General features: G+C 44.3%; 2 protein-coding genes across 2 annotated transcripts; both read right to left on the bottom strand.

Moving 5' to 3' along the window:
• Nucleotides 1-8,410: 8,410 nt before the first annotated feature.
• On the bottom strand, nt 8,411-9,451 carry LOC137028341 (olfactory receptor 10A2-like). The gene has a single exon (XM_067397102.1). The coding sequence runs from the start codon at nt 9,386-9,388 to the stop codon at nt 8,411-8,413; it is 978 nt and encodes a 325-aa protein (XP_067253203.1). The 5' UTR covers nt 9,389-9,451.
• Nucleotides 9,452-22,128: 12,677 nt separating this feature from the next.
• LOC137029573 (olfactory receptor 10A2-like) lies at nt 22,129-23,157 on the bottom strand. The gene has a single exon (XM_067399185.1). It carries the CDS (start codon nt 23,092-23,094, stop codon nt 22,129-22,131), a length of 966 nt encoding a protein of 321 aa, XP_067255286.1. The 5' UTR covers nt 23,095-23,157.
• Between the last annotated feature and the right edge of the window lie 289 nt (nt 23,158-23,446).

Here is a 23,446-nt window from a genome sequence, read left to right on the forward strand (position 1 = left end):
AGACTGCAGCAGTTGTGACCTGTCCGCGCCCTAAGACCAAAAAGGAGGTAAGACAGTTTTTGGGGCTGGCAGGATATTACAGAAGGTTTGTGCCTCATTATTCGGACCTCCTTCACCAGCCCCTTGACTGATCTTACTAAAAAGTGGGGACCTGATACGGTTCAATGGATGGAGCCGTGCCAGCAGGCTTTTACCCAGGTAAAGGCTGCTCTGTTTGGTGGGCCATTGCTTCACTCTCCTGATTTTTCCCTCCCTTTTGTGTTGTAGACTGTCGCATCGGACAGGGGGCTGGGGGCAGTCCTGTCCCAGGAGATAGAGGTGGAGGAACGGCCGGTGCTGCACATTAGTCGTAAGAGAGGGGCTACTGGCTGCCACACTCCTGGATCCCGTCTATTTGATTTTGGAGTGAATGAACGTTTATTTATGACTGTTTTGTGCCGGTCTGCAGCCCTTTGTTTTGAAGAATTTGTGAATAAAAGCAGCCAGTAGTCAAAGCCGACCCTGTCCTCTTCCTTCCTCACACACGAACTCTGTTACACAAACCTCTTGCGAAAGTTCAAACATGCTGCCTAACACAAGAATGAAATTGGTTCTTGCATGTCAAGCAAACATGCTTGAGCTTCCGTTGGTTTACCACAACTTTTGGGTGAACTAATACTTTAGCCACTTTAACTACCACTTTATATATAAACATTTTTTTTTTTTTTTTTTGGAGAACTAATGCTTTATGTATTTGCTTCTGATTATCCAATTCAACCATACTAATAAGCAAAAAAATTACTTTAAACATCGCATTTGTTTCAATTTTTAGTTTTTATTGCTGAAGAAAGAGTGTTAAGCTTTTTTTTCTCCTGCATCCTAATCTTCTGCAATCCAGAATGGCAGCACAGCTGAAAGGTTTGTTTGAACTGTGCCCTCTACTGTACAGATGTGTATTTCCTTCAACCTGAAGCTTATTCATTTCGCTTTTTCTGTAAAAGGACCTTTACATTTGCCAAAAATAGAATTTTTTTCTTTGTTATTAAAAAACAAACAAGCAAACCCAGCCCAGGAGAAAAAGTAACGTAACACATTACTTACCATAAAAAGTAACTTAGGGAATTAGTTACTTTTATAGGGAGTAACGCAATATTATAATGCATTACTTTTAAAAATAACTTTCCCAACCACTGTTTATAACAAAATGCAGTCAGAAAATCTCGTTGTACATGCTTCCATTTGGGACTAAAGAAATGACAACCCAAAGGGAGAAATAGACCGTCATAAACAACCTAATGACTCCCAAACAACCTGTCTCTAAATAAAAAAAATTAAATAAAAATTAAATAATAAAAAAACATTGGCAAAGTGACTCATTTGTTTATCTTATTACGGCAATTCTGAGACAGAAACAAATCAGGTCTAATCTGTGTGAATGATTCCTGCCCTAATTAGCCCCAGGCTGCGCTCATCTCATGAGGGTAAGAGGTAATGACCTTAGCAGTGATGCAATGTAAACATGTTTGTCCTCAGAGTGATCTAATTGATCTCCCCAAACTCAAAAAGACATCATAATACTCTTAAAACGTATATGAAAAAAGAAGAGAAAGAAGAAAAAAAATGCATATACATTCATTATTAGCAGGAAGTGTAAAGGATCAACCTAAGACTGTTACAGTAGACAGGAGACAGACACAGATGTAACAGGTATCGGTTGCTTTATTTGACCACAGTAGAGCAGGGTGAAACACACAGGTAAGTGAACTGGTTGTAGATTGACTTGAGCAGGGAATATGAGGTATTTTTACTGTCCTTTTGTTTGTAGGTAGATACACGCTGGAGCTTGGAGATCGCTGGAGAACTTGGGAGCTGACGGGAACACACTCACACAGCAGACGAGGCACACAGAGGGAAGAGACACGCTGGAGACAGGTGAGTATGCGAAGAGGAGTCCTTGAGGTAAGCATAACAATGAGGGTATGCGAACGAGACCAGACATGGAGTGCTGTGTGCGTGTGTGCTTTATAGTGCTGTTGATGAGTTGAGTGATGAGGTGCAGGTGGCGGTGATTAGTACTCTGGAGACTGTGAGCGTTGTGGTTGGGTGACGTTGGAACCTGACGTGTCTGTGACAGTACCACCCCCTCCACGGCCCGCTCCAGAGGGCCGAGGACCCCGATGCCGTGGTGGTCGTCCTCTTCTCCGCGGTGCCGGTCTCTCAGGGTGACTGTTGTGGAAGGTCTGGAGTAAGCTGGGGTGTAAGATGTCATTCTTTGGGACCCATGAGCATTCCTCGGGGCCGTATCCTTCCCAATCCAGCAGGTATTCAAGCTGACTACCACGACGTCGGGAGTCCAAGATCTCACGAACCTCGTACGCAGCTCCGTCCTCCAGGATGAGTGGAAGGGGGGGTTCGGCGGGAGCCACGTCAGGTCCTGTGGGAAGAACAGAAGGGTGGTGAGCTTTGAGGAGTGACACATGGAAAGTGGGTTGTATACGATACCCTGGTGGAGTTGATAGGAGGTGACGGGGTTGACCTGCTTGACGATGGGGAATGGGCCAATGAACCTGGGACTCAGCTTTCTGCAGGGCAGACGCAGTCTGATGTCGCGGGTGGATAGCCAAACCATCTGACCAGGCTGGAAGACTAGGGTGTCGGAACGTCGGAGGTTGGCTACCATCCTGCGTCTGCGCAGGGTTCGTTGCAGTTGATGGTGTGCTGAGTCCCAGACCCTCTCGCTCTCTCTGAACCAGTAATCCACTGCTGGAACGTTGGAAGGTTCCCCATCCCAGGGGAACAGTGGGGGTTGGTAACCGAGTATGCACTGAAAAGGTGTAAGCCCTGTAGTTGACTGTCGGAGAGAGTTTTGGGCGTACTCGGCCCAACCAAGGACACGGTTCCAAGAGTCCTGGTGGTCATGACAGAAGGTACGGAGGAAGCGGCCAATCTCCTGTACCTACCTCTCCATCTGCCCGTTCGACTGGGGATGATATCCGGAAGTCAGGCTAATGGCCACACCTAGGAGGGAGTAGAAGGACTTCCAGACTCTGGATATGAAATGAGGCCCTCGGTCGGAGACTATATCCTCTGGTATTCCGAAGTATCTGAAGACTTGGTTGAAGAGTATTTGAAGAGTGGAATTAAACGGCATGACTTTGAAAAGCGGTCTACGACAACTAGGATGGTGGTATTTCCTTCTGAGACAGGGAGATCAGTAATGAAATCCACTCCTAGGTGTGACCATGGGCGATCTGGAACGGGCAGCGGAAGGAGTTTCCCAGCTGGCAGATGACGAGGAGACTTGGAGATGGCACACTCCCTACAGCCCTGCACATACCTTCTGACATCTGCAGCCATCCCTGGCCACCAGAAGCGTTCTTTTAGCAACGAGAGGGTCTCATTGACCCCCGGGTGACCAGTGCCAAGTGACGTGTGAGCCGAGTGAATGGTGGGAGTGCGTCGTGTCCGTGGAAGGTAGAGCAAGCCAGGTGGACAGCCCGGCGGAGGGTTCGTGGAGGCATTGGAGGAGGGAATGGTCTCCTCTGACCAGGTGATAGGACTCACGATGAGCGAGCTAGGGATGATGGGTTCAGGTTCTTCAGTCGTTTCCTCCGGAGCATGTAGGCGGGAAAGAGCGTCTGCTTTCACATTTTTAGAACCAGGACGAAAGGAGATAGTATAGTTAAAGCGGGAGAAGAACATGGCCCAGCGAGCTTGTCTAGGGTTCAACCTTTTTGCAGAACGAAGGTATTCAAGGTTTTTATGGTCTGTCAGTACCAGGAACGCATGTTTGGCTCCCTCCAGCCAAAGCCTCCACTCTTCCAAGGCAAGCTTGACCGCAAGAAGTTCCCTGTCACCGATGGAGTAGTTGACTTCCGCCGGGCTGAGCTTGCGGGAGAAGAAGGCGCATGGATGGAGTCTACTTGGTGTCCCCTGCTGCTGTGACAACACCGCTCCCTCTCCAGTTGTTGATGCATCCACTTCAACGATGAATTGTTTCTCTGGGTCTGGGTGTACGAGTAAGGGAGTGGTGGTGAAGGCTTCTTTGAGCTGGTTAAAGGCGTTAGTGGCTGCCGGGGTCCAGGACAGAGACTTGGGCTTATTGCGGAGCAGGCTGGTAAGTGGATGGGCGATGGAACTGTAACCTTTGATGAATCGTCTGTAGAAGTTGGAGAATCCGAGGAAACGCTGGAGTTCTTTTATGGTGGTGGGTTCTGGCCAGTTGGTGATGGATTCCACTTTCCTCTCGTCCATCCGGATGCCACTGTGGTCGATGTTATATCCCAGGAAAGAGACGGAAGGTTGGTGGAATGTACATTTCTCTGCCTTGAGGAACAGGTAGTACTGGCAAAGACGGGTGAGGACCTCCGCGATGTTCGGCCTGGCTCCGGGAGTATATGAGTATGTCATCGATGTAGACTAGGACAAAAAGGTGGAGAAACTCCTGGAGCACCACATGAATGAAGTCCTGGAATACAGAGGGGGCGTTGACTAGTCCATACGGCATGACCAAGTATTCGTAGTGGCCAGTAGGGGTGATGTAGGCGGTCTTCCACTCGTCCCCCTCACGTATCCGGATGAGGTTGTACGCGCTGCGGAGGTCCAGCTTCGTGAACACAGTGGCACCACGGCGATGTTCCAGGGCCACTGGGACGAGAGGAAGGGGATACCGGAACTTAACAGTTATTTTATTGAGTGCACGGTAGTCAATACATGGCCGCAAGCCTCCATCCTTTTTGGCCACGAAGAAGAAACTGGAAGCAGCAGGGGAAGTAAACGGCCTGATTTAACCTTGAGCGAGGGCTTCCTTGATGTAATCCTCCATGGCCTTCTCCTCCGGGATGGAAAGAGGGTAGATCTTTCCTTTTGGCACTGGTTCACCCGGAAGCAGGTCGATGGCACAATCCCATGGCCATGAAATGTAGGTGGTGACAGATGGCACCAGAGATGAAGTTGCCGGCGGACCCCGAGTCGATGAGCGCGAACACTGTAAGGGAGACATGGGACCAGATGGAATCGGCCCACTTCAATGCTTTGCCGCTGAGCTGAGAGATGATGAACGCTATCTTTGAAGTGTCACTCGGGTACAGGTGCGGCTGCATCTCCAGGACCAGTGTGCATTGCAGCAGGAACCCGCTGCAATCCTCCGCCGATCCTGAGTAGGGCACCGGTTTGGCCATGGGACTGGTGTACGGCGGCAATGAAGGAGGGTTGTTGACGTTGGCTGTGGTGTTTGCTGGTGCTGGTGCAGGTGGAGGGACAGTGACTGGAGATGATGGCGGTGGATGGATGGTCAAAGTGCACCGGAGGGCATCCACCGAATCCTGAAAGGGGTCGGGCTGGCTCATACTGGGTCTGCGGTGTTGGTCCGGTCTTCTGTTACAGTAGACAGGAGACAGACACAGATGTAACAGGTAACGGTTGCTTTATTTGACCACAGTAGAGCAGGGTGAAACACACAGGTAAGTGAACTGGTTGTAGATTGACTTGAGCAGGGAATATGAGGTATATTTACTGTCCTTTTGTTTGCAGGTAGATACACGCTGGAGCTTGGAGATCGCTTGAGAACTTGGGAGCTGACGGGAACACACTCACACAGCAGACGAGGCACACAGAGGGGAGAGACATGCTGGAGACAGGTGAGTATGCGAAGAGGAGTCCTTGAGGTAAGCATAACAATGAGGGTATGCGAACGAGACTGGACGTGGAGTGCTGTGTGCGTGTGTGCTTTATAGTGCTGTTGATGACTTGAGTGATGAGGTGCAGGTGGCGGTGATTAGTACTCTGGAGACTGTGAGCATTGTGGTTGGGTGACGTTGGAACCTGACGTGTCTGTGACAAAGACACCCTAGATTTGGTATTTATTTGTTCATTAACACTGATCATTTTCATCAGATAGAGATGAGTTTATCTCTATTGAAATTATTGAGAGTTGGCTGCAGTGATGTATGGCAAGATAAAAATCAGATGTGAATATTAACTACACCATGTTGCTTTAAATGTCTCGAGTGAATCATCTTCTGCCACCTGGATTTTGCTTTGATTGAAGCTCCAGGAAGACAGCCAACTGACAACAGCCTTCAATATCTGTCAATGCCTTCAAATATCTCTTGTTTGATAGCTGCTTTTGCCTCATGATTGCTGATTAAATTATTGCTTTGTCAACTGATATACACATTCCTGTTATAAAAGACAAATATTTATATTTCATAATTTTGTCTGGGTTATTTAATGAGCAAAGTCAGGTATAATATAGCAAAGGGATATGGATATATTTGGATGTACACGTTGTATGTGTAAGATGCATCCCATTTCAGAGGCTCCATTCAAAGGCACGACAAAGGCTGTCCTAATTCAAAGACTACTTTAAATGTGGCCTCCAAATCAAATGTGCATACTTCTTTCCATGGACTGTGATGGATAGAACTAGTAAACTATACTGTAGAACTAAATATCACAGCCTAGCTTATCCCAAGATTCATTGCGTGCCTGTGACGACTGAATTTTGTTAAAAGAAAATGCAAATTACATTTGAAATGTATGTAAGTATTGGGTTATACCTTACTCAGATATTTAATGATTTAAATGTAAAAAAAACAAAAAAACACTTGAAAGCTGTTTAAATGTTGACATCCTACCAAGATGCTCTTTTATAGATAGCTTATACTCTTTATCATTTACACAAACAGACCAAGGTGAACATATTTCAACAGGTTGTGAAACCTGTTTTGTTTTCAGACATTTTCTAAAAAGAGGAAGCTACAAGATCGAACAGGTTAAACAATCCCATTGCAATAGCTCAACTGCACTTTTCCAGACTCTTGAGAATCAGTATTTAAAAACAGCATTCTATAAACAGACATGTCTACGACCTCTAAATTACATTGTAAACGTGATATTACGTCACTGCAGTCCATAATCAACCTGTTTTATTGAAAATAATAAAGTTTGAAGTCACTGTTATGAAGACAAGTGTTTGTTTAGTTGGGCTCTTGACGCTTGAATTTCAGTTTTCTCTGACTGCTGTAAGTACATTATGTTTCTGAAGTACATTATAGCAAAAATTATAGCATTATAGCAAAAGAAGTTTTGGTCAGATGAAGTTAGTTATTTATTGATGTTGATTCAGCCATCATTTAGTGGCCTGATTCACTGATCTCATCCAGAGTCTGATCTATAAGCGATATCGAGAGCTAATCCGTGCGTTTCATGTTTATTCTGAACTTGCCTTTGCTGTTTGTAAAGATATTAAGAGTTTACTTCAAGAAGGTTTTTATAACTTGTCCAGAGCAACTGCTCTCTCTGAACTTGTCTAGCTGGGCACATTTCGTTTCATGAACAGGAAACATGTTAAATTTTAAAGGTCCATTTTAAAGGAGTACATTCATCGACATAAGTAAATGCTGAAAAATCCAGCTAAAACCAGCCTAAGCTGGTCAGACTGGTTTTAGCTGGTCTCCCAGCCTGGTCATAGCTGGTTTTAGAGGGGTTTTGGTTAGCTAGGAGACTGAGAGGCTGGGAGACCAGCTTAAACCAGCTGAACACCAGCTAACCCAGGCTGGGAGACCAGCTACTTCCAGCTTAAACCAGCTAAGACCAGCCAACCAGCTTAGGTTGGTTTTAGCTGTTTTTTTCAGCAGGGAAAATGATAGTATGTGTAATTACAATTTCTATCCACTAGATGGCAATGTTATATCAGACACATTTAGTAAATCAATTCATAGTATTTCATATTTCATGCATATGATTTATTTTTGTCTCAGCTAGCATGACCTTTCTGAACTGTTCTAGACCTTGGTGGAGTAGGTAAAGCTGGCCCCAGCTGTGGAGACCAAGCAGCTTTTGATTTTTTTCAGAGACATATCTACTGTAAGACACAGGGTGAAGACAGTTTTAAACAGTGCAGTTATTAAAAAGAAATACTTTAAGTTAGAAACTTTAAGAAAGTTTTATGTGTGTGACATACAAATACAGAAGGTTGATGAGGAATTGAGTAACATGGACAATCAAAAGCCACAGTTTTAATCAGATGAACACTGCACTCACATTATTGGCAGCTTTTTCAGACATGTAAACATTTTGTGAATATAAAACATTGCTCATACTAACTATATATTATTTCTGTCCATTTTTAAATTATTTAAGATCTTAAAGAATTTGCATTATTTAAAGTAGCAAACAAAAACTGGCTGCATACAGCAATCTTCACAATGAGAGAAAACATGGAGATGTGCTCTCTATGAATATTAAATTAATGTTACAGTTTAATCAAGTAAATTCATTTTTACAAGTTACCTGTAGATCAAAGTAAAATTGGAGTTTTATATCTGAAATGCAATGCATTCAAATAAACAATACATGAAGCATCACAGAAAGCCTCCAAAATAACATGAATAATCTCACTTGAATCACAATTATGTTTAAAACATTATTATGTATTTTTTAGAGGATGAACAGACAGTCTGTGGGTTAACAAAGAATAAATCCTGCTTCGAACCTCTTTAGTTTTCAATGAGTAAATGATGGGATTCACGCAGGGTGTGATGAGGGACGACAAAGACAAGCACACCGTTCTTACATTTGGGTTTATAATAATTCCAGAAAATCCAAGATTGAAGATAATAAAAATTGGAATGTAGAATATGGCCACTAACACAAGGTGTTCGGTGCACGTGGCCAGTGCCTTATAACGGCTCTGATTATTCTTCATTCTAAATACAGCAATCAATATACCCATGTAAGTAAAGAAAATAAAAATCAAAGGTACAAACATGAAGAGTATAGTTAAAGCAGTGGCAAAATTCCACTGGTGCATCGTATCGCTGCAAGCAAGTCTTAAAACAGGAGTATAATCACAAAAATAGCTGTTGACCTTAAGAGAGCCACAAAACGAGAGGGTCGGGATGGATGAAATGCCGTAGAGTACTGTAGTAAGACCAAAAATCCAACCTGAAACGATTATGTAAGCCATTCTGGTGTTTGTGTTTATAGACTCCTGTCTTAAAGGTAAGCAGATCGCAATGAATCTGTCGTAAGAGAGAATGCATATGGAAAATGACTCAAGGGGTAAAAAAGCATAGTAAGTGTACATTTGCACAAGGCACAGTTTGAATGGCACAAAATTGTCTAGAACAAGGTAAGTCTTTATCATGCCAGGCACAAGAGAAGTGCTGAGAACAAGATCAACCAAAGCCAGATTACCAACAGCCATGAACTTTGGGACATGCAGTCGGTGGTCATAGAAAATGATGGTGATCAGAAAGACATTGCATATGATTGTGATCACATAAAGCACAGTGAGGAACATGACATAGATATTATTGTAAGGCATTGAACTCAAGGCAACAATGTAAAATCCTGCAGGCTGAATGATGGAGTTGTTGGGGGCAGAATTCCTAGCATTTTGCATGGCAGTCTTTTTTTTACGACCCAGCTTCCTTGCAGTGTGCTTTGCTTCCAGTGGATGGGAAACCAGATATCTACGAGAAACAGTCACAAACAGCCTGTGTTTTACAATTCACCTGTGTTATTTGATGGCTTAAGCATCAAATTCAGCAACAAGAATGAAAAAATAAATATAACATGTTACAATGACCGTCTTTCACATACATGTAACAATTTTGTGGTGGTTTGTGGATCATGCAAACACACTATTGTCTTCACTGCAGTTTTCGGCTTTGCTTCACAGTGTCGGATCACTGCGAATCCTGAATGTTAACTTGATAATCTGTTTTGGGAAATATATTGTCCAATTTGTCCTCCAGAGGTGTCATTAAAGAATATCTGGTATGTAATAGTCTTGAGAGAAAAGATATTCATTAGTGGCTTTTGCTTCTCTAATGAGAGATTATTGATGGTATAACTAATTGCCTTAAGTGTCACTAATTAATCTATTTTTGTGTTCATTTTTGTAACAACAATAAAATGTCCCATGTGGGATAATGCAAAGATTGCATTATGGGAAAAAAGTGTGAAAATCATATATCAAAAATTTTAAATTTAAAAGGAAAAACTGTAAATCTATAAATCTTTCTGAAGCATCTTAAAAAAAAAAAAAAAAAAAAAAAAAAAATATATATATATATATATATATATATATATATATATATATATATATATATAAATATAATGATAGAACAAGCACATTGGCATGCAATCATATGCATCAGCTGCTCGCCTCGCAGCGCGGGTATATAATGAGCAGCAGGTGCGTTGCATCTTCAGCTTTTCGCTGAGGAGCCGAACCAAGCAGGCGGCAGCATCAGCAGGACAACGACTGTGGCGACGGGATGTACGTCTCCGTTCCCTCCTTCAGGGAATATGGGTTACCTTTGTAACCGATACGTTCCCATTCAGTTGGTCACGTTCGACGTACGTCGGACAGACCGACGAATCGGAATCCCTACCAAAGCACCACAGGAGCTGCCCTCTTCCAGCGCTTTGATGTAAGCCACCTGAACCCCCTTGCCTGAGGACGGTGGGACAGGGCTAACACACAGAGAGGGTCGATCACTGCTGTTCCCAAACCCATTCAGTGAGACTATTGGATAATGCTGGGAAGGCGTAACCTTTCGTTAGAAAAAGAATGCTGCGGAAGCCACATCCTTCCCCAAAGGACTTATGTGGAGGAGTACATATTGACTAACCTTGAAGGTTGTACAACATATGGAAGAACTGGGGTGACTCCACCTCGATGAGAGATGGGTTCTCCCAGAGGGAAAGACAGGGGATTCATTTAGGAGCAACCATGGAAAAAACCATATGGGATCCCCGTAGGGTCACACATATGGAACCCAGCCTAAATCTGGTTCTAAAGGATGCAACGGAGTATAGGCCTGGTGCCAGACGCTCCGCCATGTCGACTGCCGAAGGGTAACCGGAGGACTCAACAGGGTCTGCCCGTACGGATTCTCTTTAGCAAAAGCCGACACTAAGCCGGGGCCTCTGCGTGCCTCTGACCTGAGGCGAGAACATGGAAGGAGACCGGCTCGACACAAAGGCTATAGAATCTAGTATCTAGCAGCTCTACAAATGTCTGTTAGCGAGACGCCACAAACCAGCGCCCAAGACTACACCTGCACCTCTCGTGGAGTGAGCATGCAACCTGAGCGGGCAGGGCACGCCCTGAGCTTGGTAACCAAGGGCGACTCTCCCATATACCTCGACAGTTTGACAGCATCTGACCCGCCCTAAGTTCCCACCATGTCCGAAATTAATCTCTTTGTGTCTGATGAAGAATCTTTCATCCTCTAGGAATTTTTGCCACAATCATCTGGCCTTACTAGGAGCAATAACACCACCGCCGATTCATCTCGGGGAGCGTCAGCCCAAACAAACGGGTCCCCGCATGCCAAGATGCCGAGGCCAACTCTCGTCACTGCGGTAGAAACATCCGCCATCTCCTTCTGTGTATTCTGTGAATTAATTTCCACGGTTATGCCATCTGTATCAATGTTGATCGGGGGAATTCACATTTTAAACTGTTTCTGTAAAAGTTTGGCATTCTAAATTAACGTGCCGCTTGTGGTTTAAACACTCAATCAGCTGTTATATGCTCATAGCCTATGTCGTTCAGATTGCACGCACGGTCGCATAGATTCATTGAAAGAAAGATGCAGAGACTGGAAGGACAAATTCTTTTCAATTGTTATTTTGATGCATTTAAATAAATATTACCGTTCCCTTTTCATCTGTATCTGTTTTATAACGAGCAGGAATCTGTAAGTAACTTAACAAACCATAAACAGATAACCAATGAATAAACTATTACATTGCAGTTTGGAAAAGTATGGAATTGTGAGTAATTTCCAGGTCTGGATGGGAAATATAATAAATATAAATAAACAATATCAAGCAACATGTTCATGATAAAATTTTAGTGATTGTTGAAAACAACTGAATAAATTCAAGGTGCACATTTTCATTATGCAAAGCTCTGTCTTTTACAAATGAGTCTCTTTTGAGCTTTTCTAAATGTAGGCGCTTGTGACTCAAACCAGCAACAGTTAAAGAACAAGGATCATCCAAATCATATTATACTTTGTTTGATGTTGAATGGTCATCAAACAACAATGACAGTACAAACAGTACTGTCATTTACAGTATCAAACCATTGTGTCAGAGGTGAATATATGCAGGTTTAAAGGATTTCAGGCTGCTTCTGAGAAAATAAGAATATGTACAAAGTTTAATAATCTATCTCTCGACCCTGCACAGTTTTGCTGAGCTCAGGTTTCCAATCGCCCCGGATAAAACAGCGGCCAACCCGAGCAAGAGGCTGCCTCTGCTAACGGCGCAGGCCTGGACGCCTCAATTTCTCTTTCTCAGTTTCCCTCTTTTCTAACCTCCTCATCCCTCCCCTGGCTCCAGGGGCCAACCCGAGCGTGAGGCTGCCTCCGCTAACAGCCTCGGTCCCGGCTTTTCTTCCCCCTTGCACTTTCCCATCAGCAAAATGCCGTTCACCCTGTCTACTACAACACTGATGCCCATCCCACCAAATGCTACAGCCTTGGAACCAAACCCCTTTGCCAACAAGAATTGCTGGCAAGAATTGCCTGGAATGTGGACCCATTCCCAACCCCTGTACCTGATAATTCAGAACTGATATTTCCATAAACCACCCACTTAAAATTCTCCTTGACACTTCTCTCAACTACATTCTTCAAGCTGTCTCCCATAGAACCCTACAATCCATTCTGCATAGGAGCAGCAACTACAGCCACCCAAAAAGGCCTCTCCCAGCATCAGATTCAAACATTTGGTCGCCGGTCATCATAAGCTTTTAAGAACTACATCCAATCTAATAGCTTCCATATTAAAGAAGCCCAACGAACACCTATCAGCTAGTTTCAGCTCCAGCTTGTTCTCTCACACATACCTGCAAGCCACCATATCCAACTCAACTAATACCATCATTCCAATACAATTGAAATTTTCTATCATTGCCGCAGCAGTGATGTGCCTCGGCTCCCGCAGGAGCTTAGTTCCTCTGACTATTCTCTCCACTGTCGCAGCAGTGATGTCGCCTCGGCTCCCGCAGGAGCAGCGCTTGCAGGCCCTCCTCCGAGGGCAGTGCTTGCAGGCTCACTACCTGGTCCCTGAAGGGAGTGGTAGGAACCTTGGGCACATAGCCAGGCCGGCTCCCGCAGGAGCTTAGTTCCTCTGACTATTCTCTCCACTGTCGCAGCAGTGATGTCGCCTCGGCTCCCGCAGGAGCTCAGTTCTTCTGGCTAATTTGTCCACTGCCGCAGCAGTGATGTTGCCTCGGCTCCCGCAGGAGCTCATATCTTCAAGTCAATTTCTCCACTGCCGCAGCAGTGATGTTGCCTCGGCTCCCGCAGGAGCTCATATCTTCAAGTCAATTTCTCCACTGCCGCAGCAGTGATGTCACCTCGGTTCCCGCAGGAGCTCAGTTCTCGCTAATTCCTCCACTGCCGCAGCAGTGATGTCGCCTCGGCTCCCGCAGGAGCTCAGTTCTGGCTAATTCCTCCACTGCCGCAGCAGTGATGTTGACTCTGCTCCCACAGGAGCTCAGTTATTCTCAGTTATCCCGGCTTGGCCAGCTGTCAGCAATCAGTAATCAACATACCTACCCAATCAGCATGAGTGAAAGCACATATATAAGACACAGAGCTTGAAGCCCTCTCCTCGGACAGCACACCAAATACGCATACTACTACGCATACTATTTTCTATCTGATTATTTGTAAGTGTGAACTTGTGAAATTATGTTTTATTGACAAAAATCGTGAGGAGCAACGTTCAAATAATCTGACTAATCATCACGTCATCTCGGCCAGCTGTCAGCAATCAGTATTCAACATACCTACACAATAAGCATGAATGAAAGCACATATATAAGACATGGTCGACTCACCCATATTCCTCGACAGTTTGACAGCATCCCTCCACCACCCCGTCTCCTCACACCTGCACTGGTTACTTTCCAGAATACTAACCAGAATGGGGGGAGTAATCTGGGTTCGAGCCAAAATACCAAGCTCGGAGCCCTCTCCTCGGACAGCATGCCAAATACGCATTCTACTACGCATACTATTTTCTATCTGATTATTTGTAAGTGTGAACTCGTTAACAGACAAAGAGCTGGTCTGAGGTCCTGAAGCTTTGAGTTCTGTCTATGTACAGTCGCAAGGCACGAACTGGACAGAGCAAAGCCAGGGCTGGGTCTGCCTCCTCCGAGGGCAGCGCTTGCAGGCTCACTACCTGGTCCCTGAAGGGAGTGGTAGGAACCTTGGGCATATAGCCAGGCTGAGGTCTCAGTACCACATGGCTGTCACCCGGCCCGAACTCTAGGCATGATTCGTCGACCGAAAATGACTGCAGGTCCCCTACCCTCTTGATGGAGGCCAATGCAACCAGCAGCAAAGTCTTCAGAGACAGAATCTTTAAGTCTGCTGATTGCAAGGGCTCAAAGGGAGCAATGTGAAGTGCTTGAAGCACCAGAGCAAGGTCCCAAGAGGGTATGGAGGGAGGTCGAGGAGGATTTAACCGAAGGACAGCACGACTCTGATCAAGCATCTTCGGAAGTCTTCTTGGCGAGAAGAACACCACTCGACAAACAGGTTCCACTTTGAGGCGTAAGCACGTCTTGTAGACGGTGCACATGCCAAAGTGATGGTGTTAAGTACCTCGGGGGCTAAGTCACCTAGAACCTCCGCGTCCCGTCCAGGGACCAGACATGGAGTTTCCAGAGGTCTGGATGCGGGTGCCAAAGAGTGCCCCGTCTCTGAGAAAGAAGGTCCTTCCTCAGAGGAATGGGCCAGGGAGGGGCTGTCGCGAGGAGTGAGAGTTCTGGGAACCAGGTCCGGTTGGGCCAATAGGGCGCAACTAGCAGGACCTGCTCCTCATCCTCCCTGACTTTGCACAGTGTCTGTGCAAGTAGGCTCACTGGGGGAAATGCATATTTGTGCAGGCCCCGGGGCCAGCTGTGTGCCAGTGCGTTTGTCTAGAGTGTTCCCTCGGTCAGAGAGTAAAACAACTGGCAGTGAGAGGTTTCTAGTGAGGCAAACAGGTCTACCTGAGCCTCTCCGAACTCTCTCCAGATCAGCTGGACCACCTGGGGGTGGAGTTGCCACTCTCCCGGCAACGCAGCTCATCGGCCGCACGGTTGAGCACACCGGGAACATGAATGGCGCGAAGCGACCTCAGATGCTTCCGACTCCACAGGAGGAGATGGCGGGTGAGTTGCGACATGCAAAGAGAGCGTAGACCACCTTGACGGTTGGTGTACGCAACGGTTGCAGTGTTGTCCGTTAGGACCAGTACATGCTTGCCCCATAGCGACCCTTTGAGGTGGCTCAGAGCAAGGCACACTGCAAGCAAATTGAGGCAGTTGATGTGCCACTGCAGATGGGGTCCCGTCCAAGCCCCTGAAACTGCAAGCCAGTTGTACGTGGCACCCGGAATGTGCCGCGTTGCCACGCCCATCTTGGGACTCGACCATGAAGCCAATGTTGAAGCGGTCTCATATGAAGCAGACCGAGCGGTGTTACAGCCGCTGCGGCCGCCATATGCCCCAGGAGCCTCTGAAAGTATTTCAGTGGGACCGTTGTCCTGCCGTTGAATGTATTCAGGCAGTTCAACACCGACTGAGCACGTTCCTCTGTGAGGCGTGCTATCTGTTCGACCGAATCCAACTCCATACCGAGAAAAGAGATCCTCTGCACCGGGGCAAGTTTGCTCTTTTCCCAGTTGACCTGAAGCCCCAACTGACTGAGGTGTCCGAGCACCAAATCCCCGTGTTCGCACAACTGATCCCGAGACTGTGCTAGAATGAGCCAGTCGTCGAGATAGCTGAGAATGTGAACACCCTGTTCTCTCATGGGAACAAGGGCTCCCTCCATGACTTTCGTGAAGACGCAGGGAGACAGGGCCAGCCTGAAGGGTAGGACTCTGTACTGATATGCTCGTCCTTTGAACGCGAAATGAAGAATTGAGACATGAAAGTACGCGTCCTTCAGGTCGATCGCTGCAAACCAATCCTGGGGACAGATGCATTCGAAAATGCGTTTCTGCGTGAGCATTTTGAACGGTAGCTTGTGAAGGCTCCGATTCAACACTCGCAGATCCAGGATAGGTCATAACCCACCGCTCTTCTTGGGTACAATGAAGTAGGGACTGTAAAACCCTGACCTCATATCGGCGTCAGAGTGTGCTGGGCAACACTTACCTGGTTCCACGGGTGGACAGAGGGAGTAGTCAAGGCTTTGGCTACCCACTGCTCGCTGCTGTCCGCTGGAGACAGAAGAGGGGGATGAGAGTGGTGAGATGGAGGAAACTGCTCTTTTATTGAAAATTTGGGTACCGCTGGCTGTTGGGACAGCGGCGGAACAGAAACAAACCCAATAAAAGGATTTACCACCCGGCCCTCCTCTGGGGGGTGGAAAGAGCAGCCCCACCCATCTCTGGGTCGCCTGTCTCAGGGGTGATTTTCTCACCAACCACTTAAACAGCAGCAGAGACGGGAGGTGTCATCTCCCCACAACGGACACAGTAGAGCAGGCTGGGCCGAAGTTTTTTGCAGGGGATGACACCCTTGGCGACGAGCAGACTGAGGGGCGGCCCAAGAGGAACTCAATGGTTTGTCATGGGAAGCTCCCCGGTCTGCTACTAAGTGAGGAGAACTGCTGGGCTCAGTCCTCGACAGTGTCACCGAAAAGGCTTCCTTGTGAGACGGGAGCATTGAGAAAGCATTTAGCATGACAACCTCTAGCACCTCACAAGGTAAGTCAGGGGGCGCTTCTGGACCACTGAGGTGGACATCGTCTGGCTGAGGGCCTGCGCCGTGACTTTGATCATGGTTAGTCAACAAGCGCAACTCAACCCCAGCTCAGAACTACCCTCATGCATAGAGAGTGCCTTGGCCTCACATGCAGGGTCGGAGTGATCTGTGTACAGCCACCCCATCCAAGAAGGCAATGAGAGAGGAAAAACTTATGCAGATTTTGGCACTTTTGGCGTTCCATATTTATGCGCACCAAAATATCTCCATACTGCCAAGTTTTCCATGCACATCCGGAATACCCGGGAAAGCATGGCTGTAAACTCTGAATCTGGGTCAGCATAAGCACACACCATTACAGTGGGCAGCATCACCCTCATTTCCAGAGCATAACAGCACTCTATCAGATGCTGCAGTCGACGTCTGACCCTCAGCTGGAGCTCTGAATAAAATGCTAGGTTCCCCTATGAGAAGGACCAGCAATCCAGTCCAGAAACTGCACAGCTTGAAATGCACTACAGAGGGAAGGGCCCTAGGGGGTTGGTTCCCCGAAGGAACCTCATGTCACCCAAGCCATATCAGCAAAGTAGACCTCTTCTGGTGCACCAGAGAGGGCGCTACAATGGAGATTAGGCAAGGGAACCGCGCATCTAGAGCACCGAGCGAGCGCTGGGTTGCCGTGACAACCCGCACTGCAGCCCAACAGCTCGACTGCACATGACACGCAGAAGAGCGAGAGGTTTGTTCTTGCTGATCTCCACGGTCTCCCAGAGTGTCGGGCAGACCCGCGGCTGTGCTTTTACATACAAGCGGCAGCTGGCCAACAACAGAGGGGACTCAAGCTTCCCGGAGAAAGAAGAGTCATGACCGGTGTGTCGACGTGGTCATGTTCTCATATGAAAACATGAAACACCCACAAGCATCGTTTAGGCATGCGCCCAGACATGTGAAACAGTGATCGTGACCGTCAGTGAGGACAGGACATGACCGCATCCAGAAGCACACAAGTAGAATGTCATCTTTAAAAAGACGCAAATTCTACTTGTGTAAGCTCTTTTAAGAACTTTACTCTTTTAAAAGTGCTGAAGCACGCAGGGGAACGGCCGCTACAACACAGACAGAGATTGTGTGCAGCCTGTCATGTGCTCTCTCTCTCTTTGAAGGCGCTCAATCTTATCAGCCGTAAAAACAGCTTTTCAGCACTCAAAGGCACCGTACCGGCCGTGAGAACAGCCTTCTGACGCTGTCAAAACAGCTATTTGCTCAATAATGGTAAACGAAACAAAAAACAGAAAATAAAATCGCTGCTGTGCTGTCCGCCCACACTCGGAAAAAAAGAGAAGTTCAACCAAAAAGCTTGACTCGTCTTTTAGCAGACACTTGCTTGCAGAGAACAGGAAAAAACACTGTTCGGCTCCGAAGCGAAAAGCTGAAGATGCAATGCACCTGCTGCTCATTATATACCCGCGCTGCAAGGCGAGCAGCTGATGCATATGATTGCATGCCAATGTGCATTGGCTCGTTTTAGTTACACTCAAAGTAGATTGGCCTCTCTAGCGAGATTCCGATTCGTCGGTCTGTCTGACGTACGTCGAACGTGACCGACTGAATGGGAACCAGTGTTGGGAGTAACACATTATAAGTAACGTGAGTTATGTAACCAGATTACTTTTTTCAAGTAACTAGTAATGCATTGCTTTTAAATTTACAAAATTTCTGAGTTACTTTTTCAAATAAATAACTCAAGTTACTTTGTTGTCCTATTCATTGACTGACAGCTCTCCTGTCCCCATGTTGAGAGGAATTGTGAATAAGTGCAGAGGCGTGTAAACATGATGGTTATTGTAGTTCTAGACTAAATGTGAGCAGGAATTTACTCACCTAACTTGCACAAAAGCAGATTTAATATTCCTAAAATGAATAAAAACAGTGAAATGCAAACTCAGAATATTATGCAAGCCTGCAATAATTAAATATGATATTACACAAGTATACTTTATGTATTTAATCTCACTTCATTAAAGGGTTAGTTCACAGAAAAAAGAAAATTCTGTCTTTAATTAGTCACCCTCATGTTGTTCCAAACCCATGAGACTTTCGTTCATCTTCGGAACACAAATTAAGATGTTTTTGATGAAATCTTAGAGCTTTCTGTCCCTCCATAGACTGCTTCAAAAATTTCATAAAGAGATTGTAAAACTAATCCATTTGAATTGAGTGGTTTAGACCAAATTTTCTGAAGAGATTCAATTGCTTTATATGATGAACAGATTGAATGTAGGCTTTTATTCACATATAAACATTGATCAATGAACATGAACAGAAGCCCAACCAAACCTGCCTGACCCGCTAAAACAAACCTCTTGCGGAAGCTCAAACGTGCTGCCTAACACAAGAATGAAATTGATTCTTGCATATCAAGCAAACATGCTTGAACTTCCGTTGGTTTACCACAACTTTTGGGTGAACTAATACTTTAGCCACTTTAACTACCACTTTATACTTTAACTAATACTTTTTTGGGGGGGATGGGGTGGGGGGTGAACTAATACTTTATGTATTTGCTACTGATTATCCGATTCAGCCATACTAATAAGCAAAAAATCACTTTAAACGTCACATTTTCTTTCAATTTTTTGTTTTTATTGCTGAAGAAAAAGTGTTAAGCTTTCTTCTCCTGCATCCTATTCTTCTGCAATCCAGAATGGCAGCACAGCTGAAAGGTTTGTTTGAGCTGTGCCCTCTACTGTACAGATGTGCATTTTCTTCAACCTGAACCTTTACATTTGCCAAAAATTGAACTTTTTTCTTTGTTATTAAAAAACAAACAAGCAAACCCAGCCCAGGAGAAAAAGTAACGTAACACCATACTTACCATATAAAGTAACTATAAGGGAATTAGTTACTTTTTTAGGGAGTAACGCAATATTACAATGCATTACTTTTAAAAATAACTTTCCCCAACACTGTTTATAAGAAAATGCAGTCAGAAAATCTCATTGTAAACACTTCCATTTGTGACTCATACTGTATAAAGAAATGACAACCCAAAGGGAGAAATATACACCCATAAACAACCTAATGACTCCCAAACAACCTGTCTCTAAATTAAAAATAAAATAAAAATAAAATAAAAAACATTGGCAAAGTGACTCATTTGTTTGTCTTATTACGGCAATTCTGAGACAGAAACAAATCAGGTCTAATCTGTGTGAATGATTCCTGCCCTAATTAACCCCAGGCTGCTCTTATCTCATGAGGGTAAGAGGTAATGACCTTAGCAGTTTTTGTCTCAGCTAGCATGACCTTTCTGAACAAATGCTGTTTAGAGAGCCAGCTGTTTAGACCTTGTTGGAGTAGGTAAACCTGGCCCCAGCTTTGGAGACCAAGCAGCTTTTGATTTTCATCAGAGACATATCTTCTGTAAGACACAGGGTGAAGACAGTTTTAAACAGTGCAGTTATTAACAATAAATACTTTATGTTAGAAACTTTAAGAAAGTTTTGTAAGGAACCCTGCATCGGCCCAAAAATGGAATCCGAAGGCCTGGGCGAAGGTTAACACATGTTTGCCTTTTCAGCACCTCTGTGAAGTTGTCATGATCACCAGTTGGAGTGCCCTATTTAGCCACCAGAGGTTTCTCTAGTTTCTCACCACACTTGGACTTAATTTCCAATAACCCACTTCCCGAACTCATTATCCTGTCATTGCATTCAGCTGTTTTGTGTTTGTTCATTAGTGTCTGTCTATTTATACCTTGTTTCTGCTTTTGTTCTTGTGGTTTCGTTGATGGTCACTGGCTTCTGTTGGTGTTTTATTTGGACTGATCTGTGGATTTTGACCCTTGCCTGTCTGATTATGTTTCTGGATTACCTGATTAAAACTGCATTTGGATCTAACCTTCTTGTCTCTGTGCCTTCCGTGACAGAAGTTCACTTAATTTCACATGTTTAATCTGACTCCAATTTCAAATAATTATTACTCTTAGGTTGTGTTTTCAATTAGAAATTAATAATTTGTTATGTATTAATTTAGATATTTGATTATTCTGGGTATCTCATTTTCAATTATTCTTTCATTACGGACCCATATCACTTAAAGTCACTTCGGCCGTTGAGTGCTTTTCACGATCACAAACTCGCCAGTTCTGATCTTAGTCAGAGGGTGCAGAGTTTACTAATGCATTTGAGTCGAACTGCCACATGCTTGTTCATACAAAAACACAGTTTTCTTAGTCACAGTACTGCAACTTGCTAAGCCAGTGGATAGACAAAAATAAAAAAGTCCCATGATGTGCCCACATGCTCCTTTCATTGAGCCTTTAGTTTTAATCTATCCTGACGCAGATTTGCGGAAATATGGACTCCAATAATCTACTGGTCATAATGATTTCAGAAGAATTCAAAGTAAATCAAATATGATAACATTTTATTTGTCAAGTAAAAATGTATCATGTCAATTTCATAGTCGGACAATTAGAAGCCAATTCAGAAATAATAAATGCATAACATCATTTGAAATGCACACGCACACAGTGGTGGATTAGTGTTTGAAGACACTTGTCCATCACTGTGTGGGGGCCTCTGGCTACAGAAGATCCCCCATGACTTCTTTGCTATTTACCTTTTATACAGACCAGAACAAAAGGGTTATAAATATTTACTACACCAACACCTGTTTTTGGGGAAGAGGAGTGGGTTTTCACAAAAGGCACCACCCAAAGAGAGGACAGAATTTTCCTTAGTTTTCAATCTTCTTCATAATACCAGTGACTGCTGTGAAATTGAGACCATTTTACCAATCGCACTGAGACATATAAAAGGCAAGGGTTAGGGCAAGGCGTTGTCCTCTGCTAATTATTTGAGATCTTCTTCTCCAGATGAGTTTTATTGCTTTATTGCAGGATGCTTGATCTGTTTTTATCTAGCAGGAAAATCAGGTCTTACAGTTTTATGTGTGTGACATAAAAATACAGAATAAGGTTGATGAGGAATTGAGTAACATGGACAATCAAAAGCCACAGTTTTAATCAGATGAACCCTGCACTCACATTATTGGCAGCTTTTTCACACATGTGAACATTTTGTGAATATAAAACATTGTTATCATAATAACTATATATTATTTCTGACCATTCTTAAATTATTTAAGAACTTAAAGAATTTGCATTATTTAAAGTAGCAAACAAAAACTGGCTGCATACAGCAATCTTCACAATGAGAGAAAACATGGAGATGTGCTCTCTATGACTATTAAATCAATGTTACAATTTAATCAAGATTGATCAAATTCATTTTTACAAGTTACCTGTAGATTGAATGTAGAATTGGAGATTTAAATCTGAAAAGCAATGCATTTTAACAACTCACTTGAATCACAATTATGTTTAAAACATTATTATGTATTTTTTAAGGATGAACAGACAGTCTGTGGGTTAACAAAGAATAAATCCTGCTTCGAACCTCTTTAGTTTTCAATGAGTAAATTATGGGATTCACGCAGGGTGTGATGAGGGACGACAAAGACAAGCACACCGTTCTTACATTTGGGTTTATAATAATTCCAGAAAATCCAAGATTGAAGATAATAAAAATTGGAATGAAGAATATGGCCACTAACACGAGGTGTTCGGTGCACGTGGCCAGTGCCTTATAACGGCTCTGATTATTCTTCATTCCAAATACAGCAATCAATATACCCATGTAAGTAAAGAAAATAAAAATCAAAGGTCCAACAATGAAGAGTATAGTTAAAGCAGTGGCAAAATTCCACTGGTGCATCGTATCGCTGCAAGCAAGTCTTAAAACAGGAGTATAATCACAAAAATAGCTGTTGACCTTTAGAGAGCCACAAAACGAGAGGGTCGGGATGGATGAAATGCCGTAGAGTACTGTAGTAAGACCAAAAATCCAACCTGAAACGATTATGTAAGCCATTCTGGTGTTTGTGTTTATAGACTCCTGTCTTAAAGGTAAGCAGATCGCAATGAATCTGTCGTAAGAGAGAATGCATATGGAAAATGACTCAAGGGGTAAAAAAGCATAGTAAGTGTACATTTGCACAAGGCACAGTTTGAATGGCACAAAATTGTCTAGAACAAGGTAAGTCTTTATCATGCCAGGCACAAGAGAAGTGCTGAGAACAAGATCAACCAAAGCCAGATTACCAACAGCCATGAACTTTGGGACATGCAGTCGGTGGTCATAGAAAATGATAGTGATTAGAAAGACATTGCATATGACTGTGATCACATAAAGCACAGTAAGGAACATGACATAGATGTTATTGTAAGGCATTGAACTGAAGGCAACAATGTAAAATCCTGCAGGCTGAATGATGGAGTTGTTGGGGGCAGAATTGCTGGCATTCTGCATGGCCGTCCTTCCTTTAGGGCACAACTTGATTGTGGTGTGCTTTGCTTTCAGTGGATGAGAAACCAGATACCTATGAGAAACAGTGACAAACAGCCTGTGCTTTACAATTAACCTTCAGCATCTGTGTTATTTGATGGCATAAGCCTTTATCAAATTTAGCAACAAGAATGAAAACATAAACATAACATGTTACAATGACTGTCTTTCATATATATACATACAATAATGTTGTGGTGGTTTGTGGATCATACAGACCGCACTGTTGTCTTCACTGCAGTTTTTGCCTTTGCTTCACAGTCCCGGATTACTGTGAATCCTGAATGTTAACTTGATAATCTTTTTTGGGCAATAT

Source organism: Chanodichthys erythropterus, chromosome 10 (assembly GCF_024489055.1).
Source record: "Chanodichthys erythropterus isolate Z2021 chromosome 10, ASM2448905v1, whole genome shotgun sequence".
In the NCBI taxonomy this organism is placed as follows: Eukaryota; Metazoa; Chordata; class Actinopteri; order Cypriniformes; family Xenocyprididae; genus Chanodichthys; species Chanodichthys erythropterus.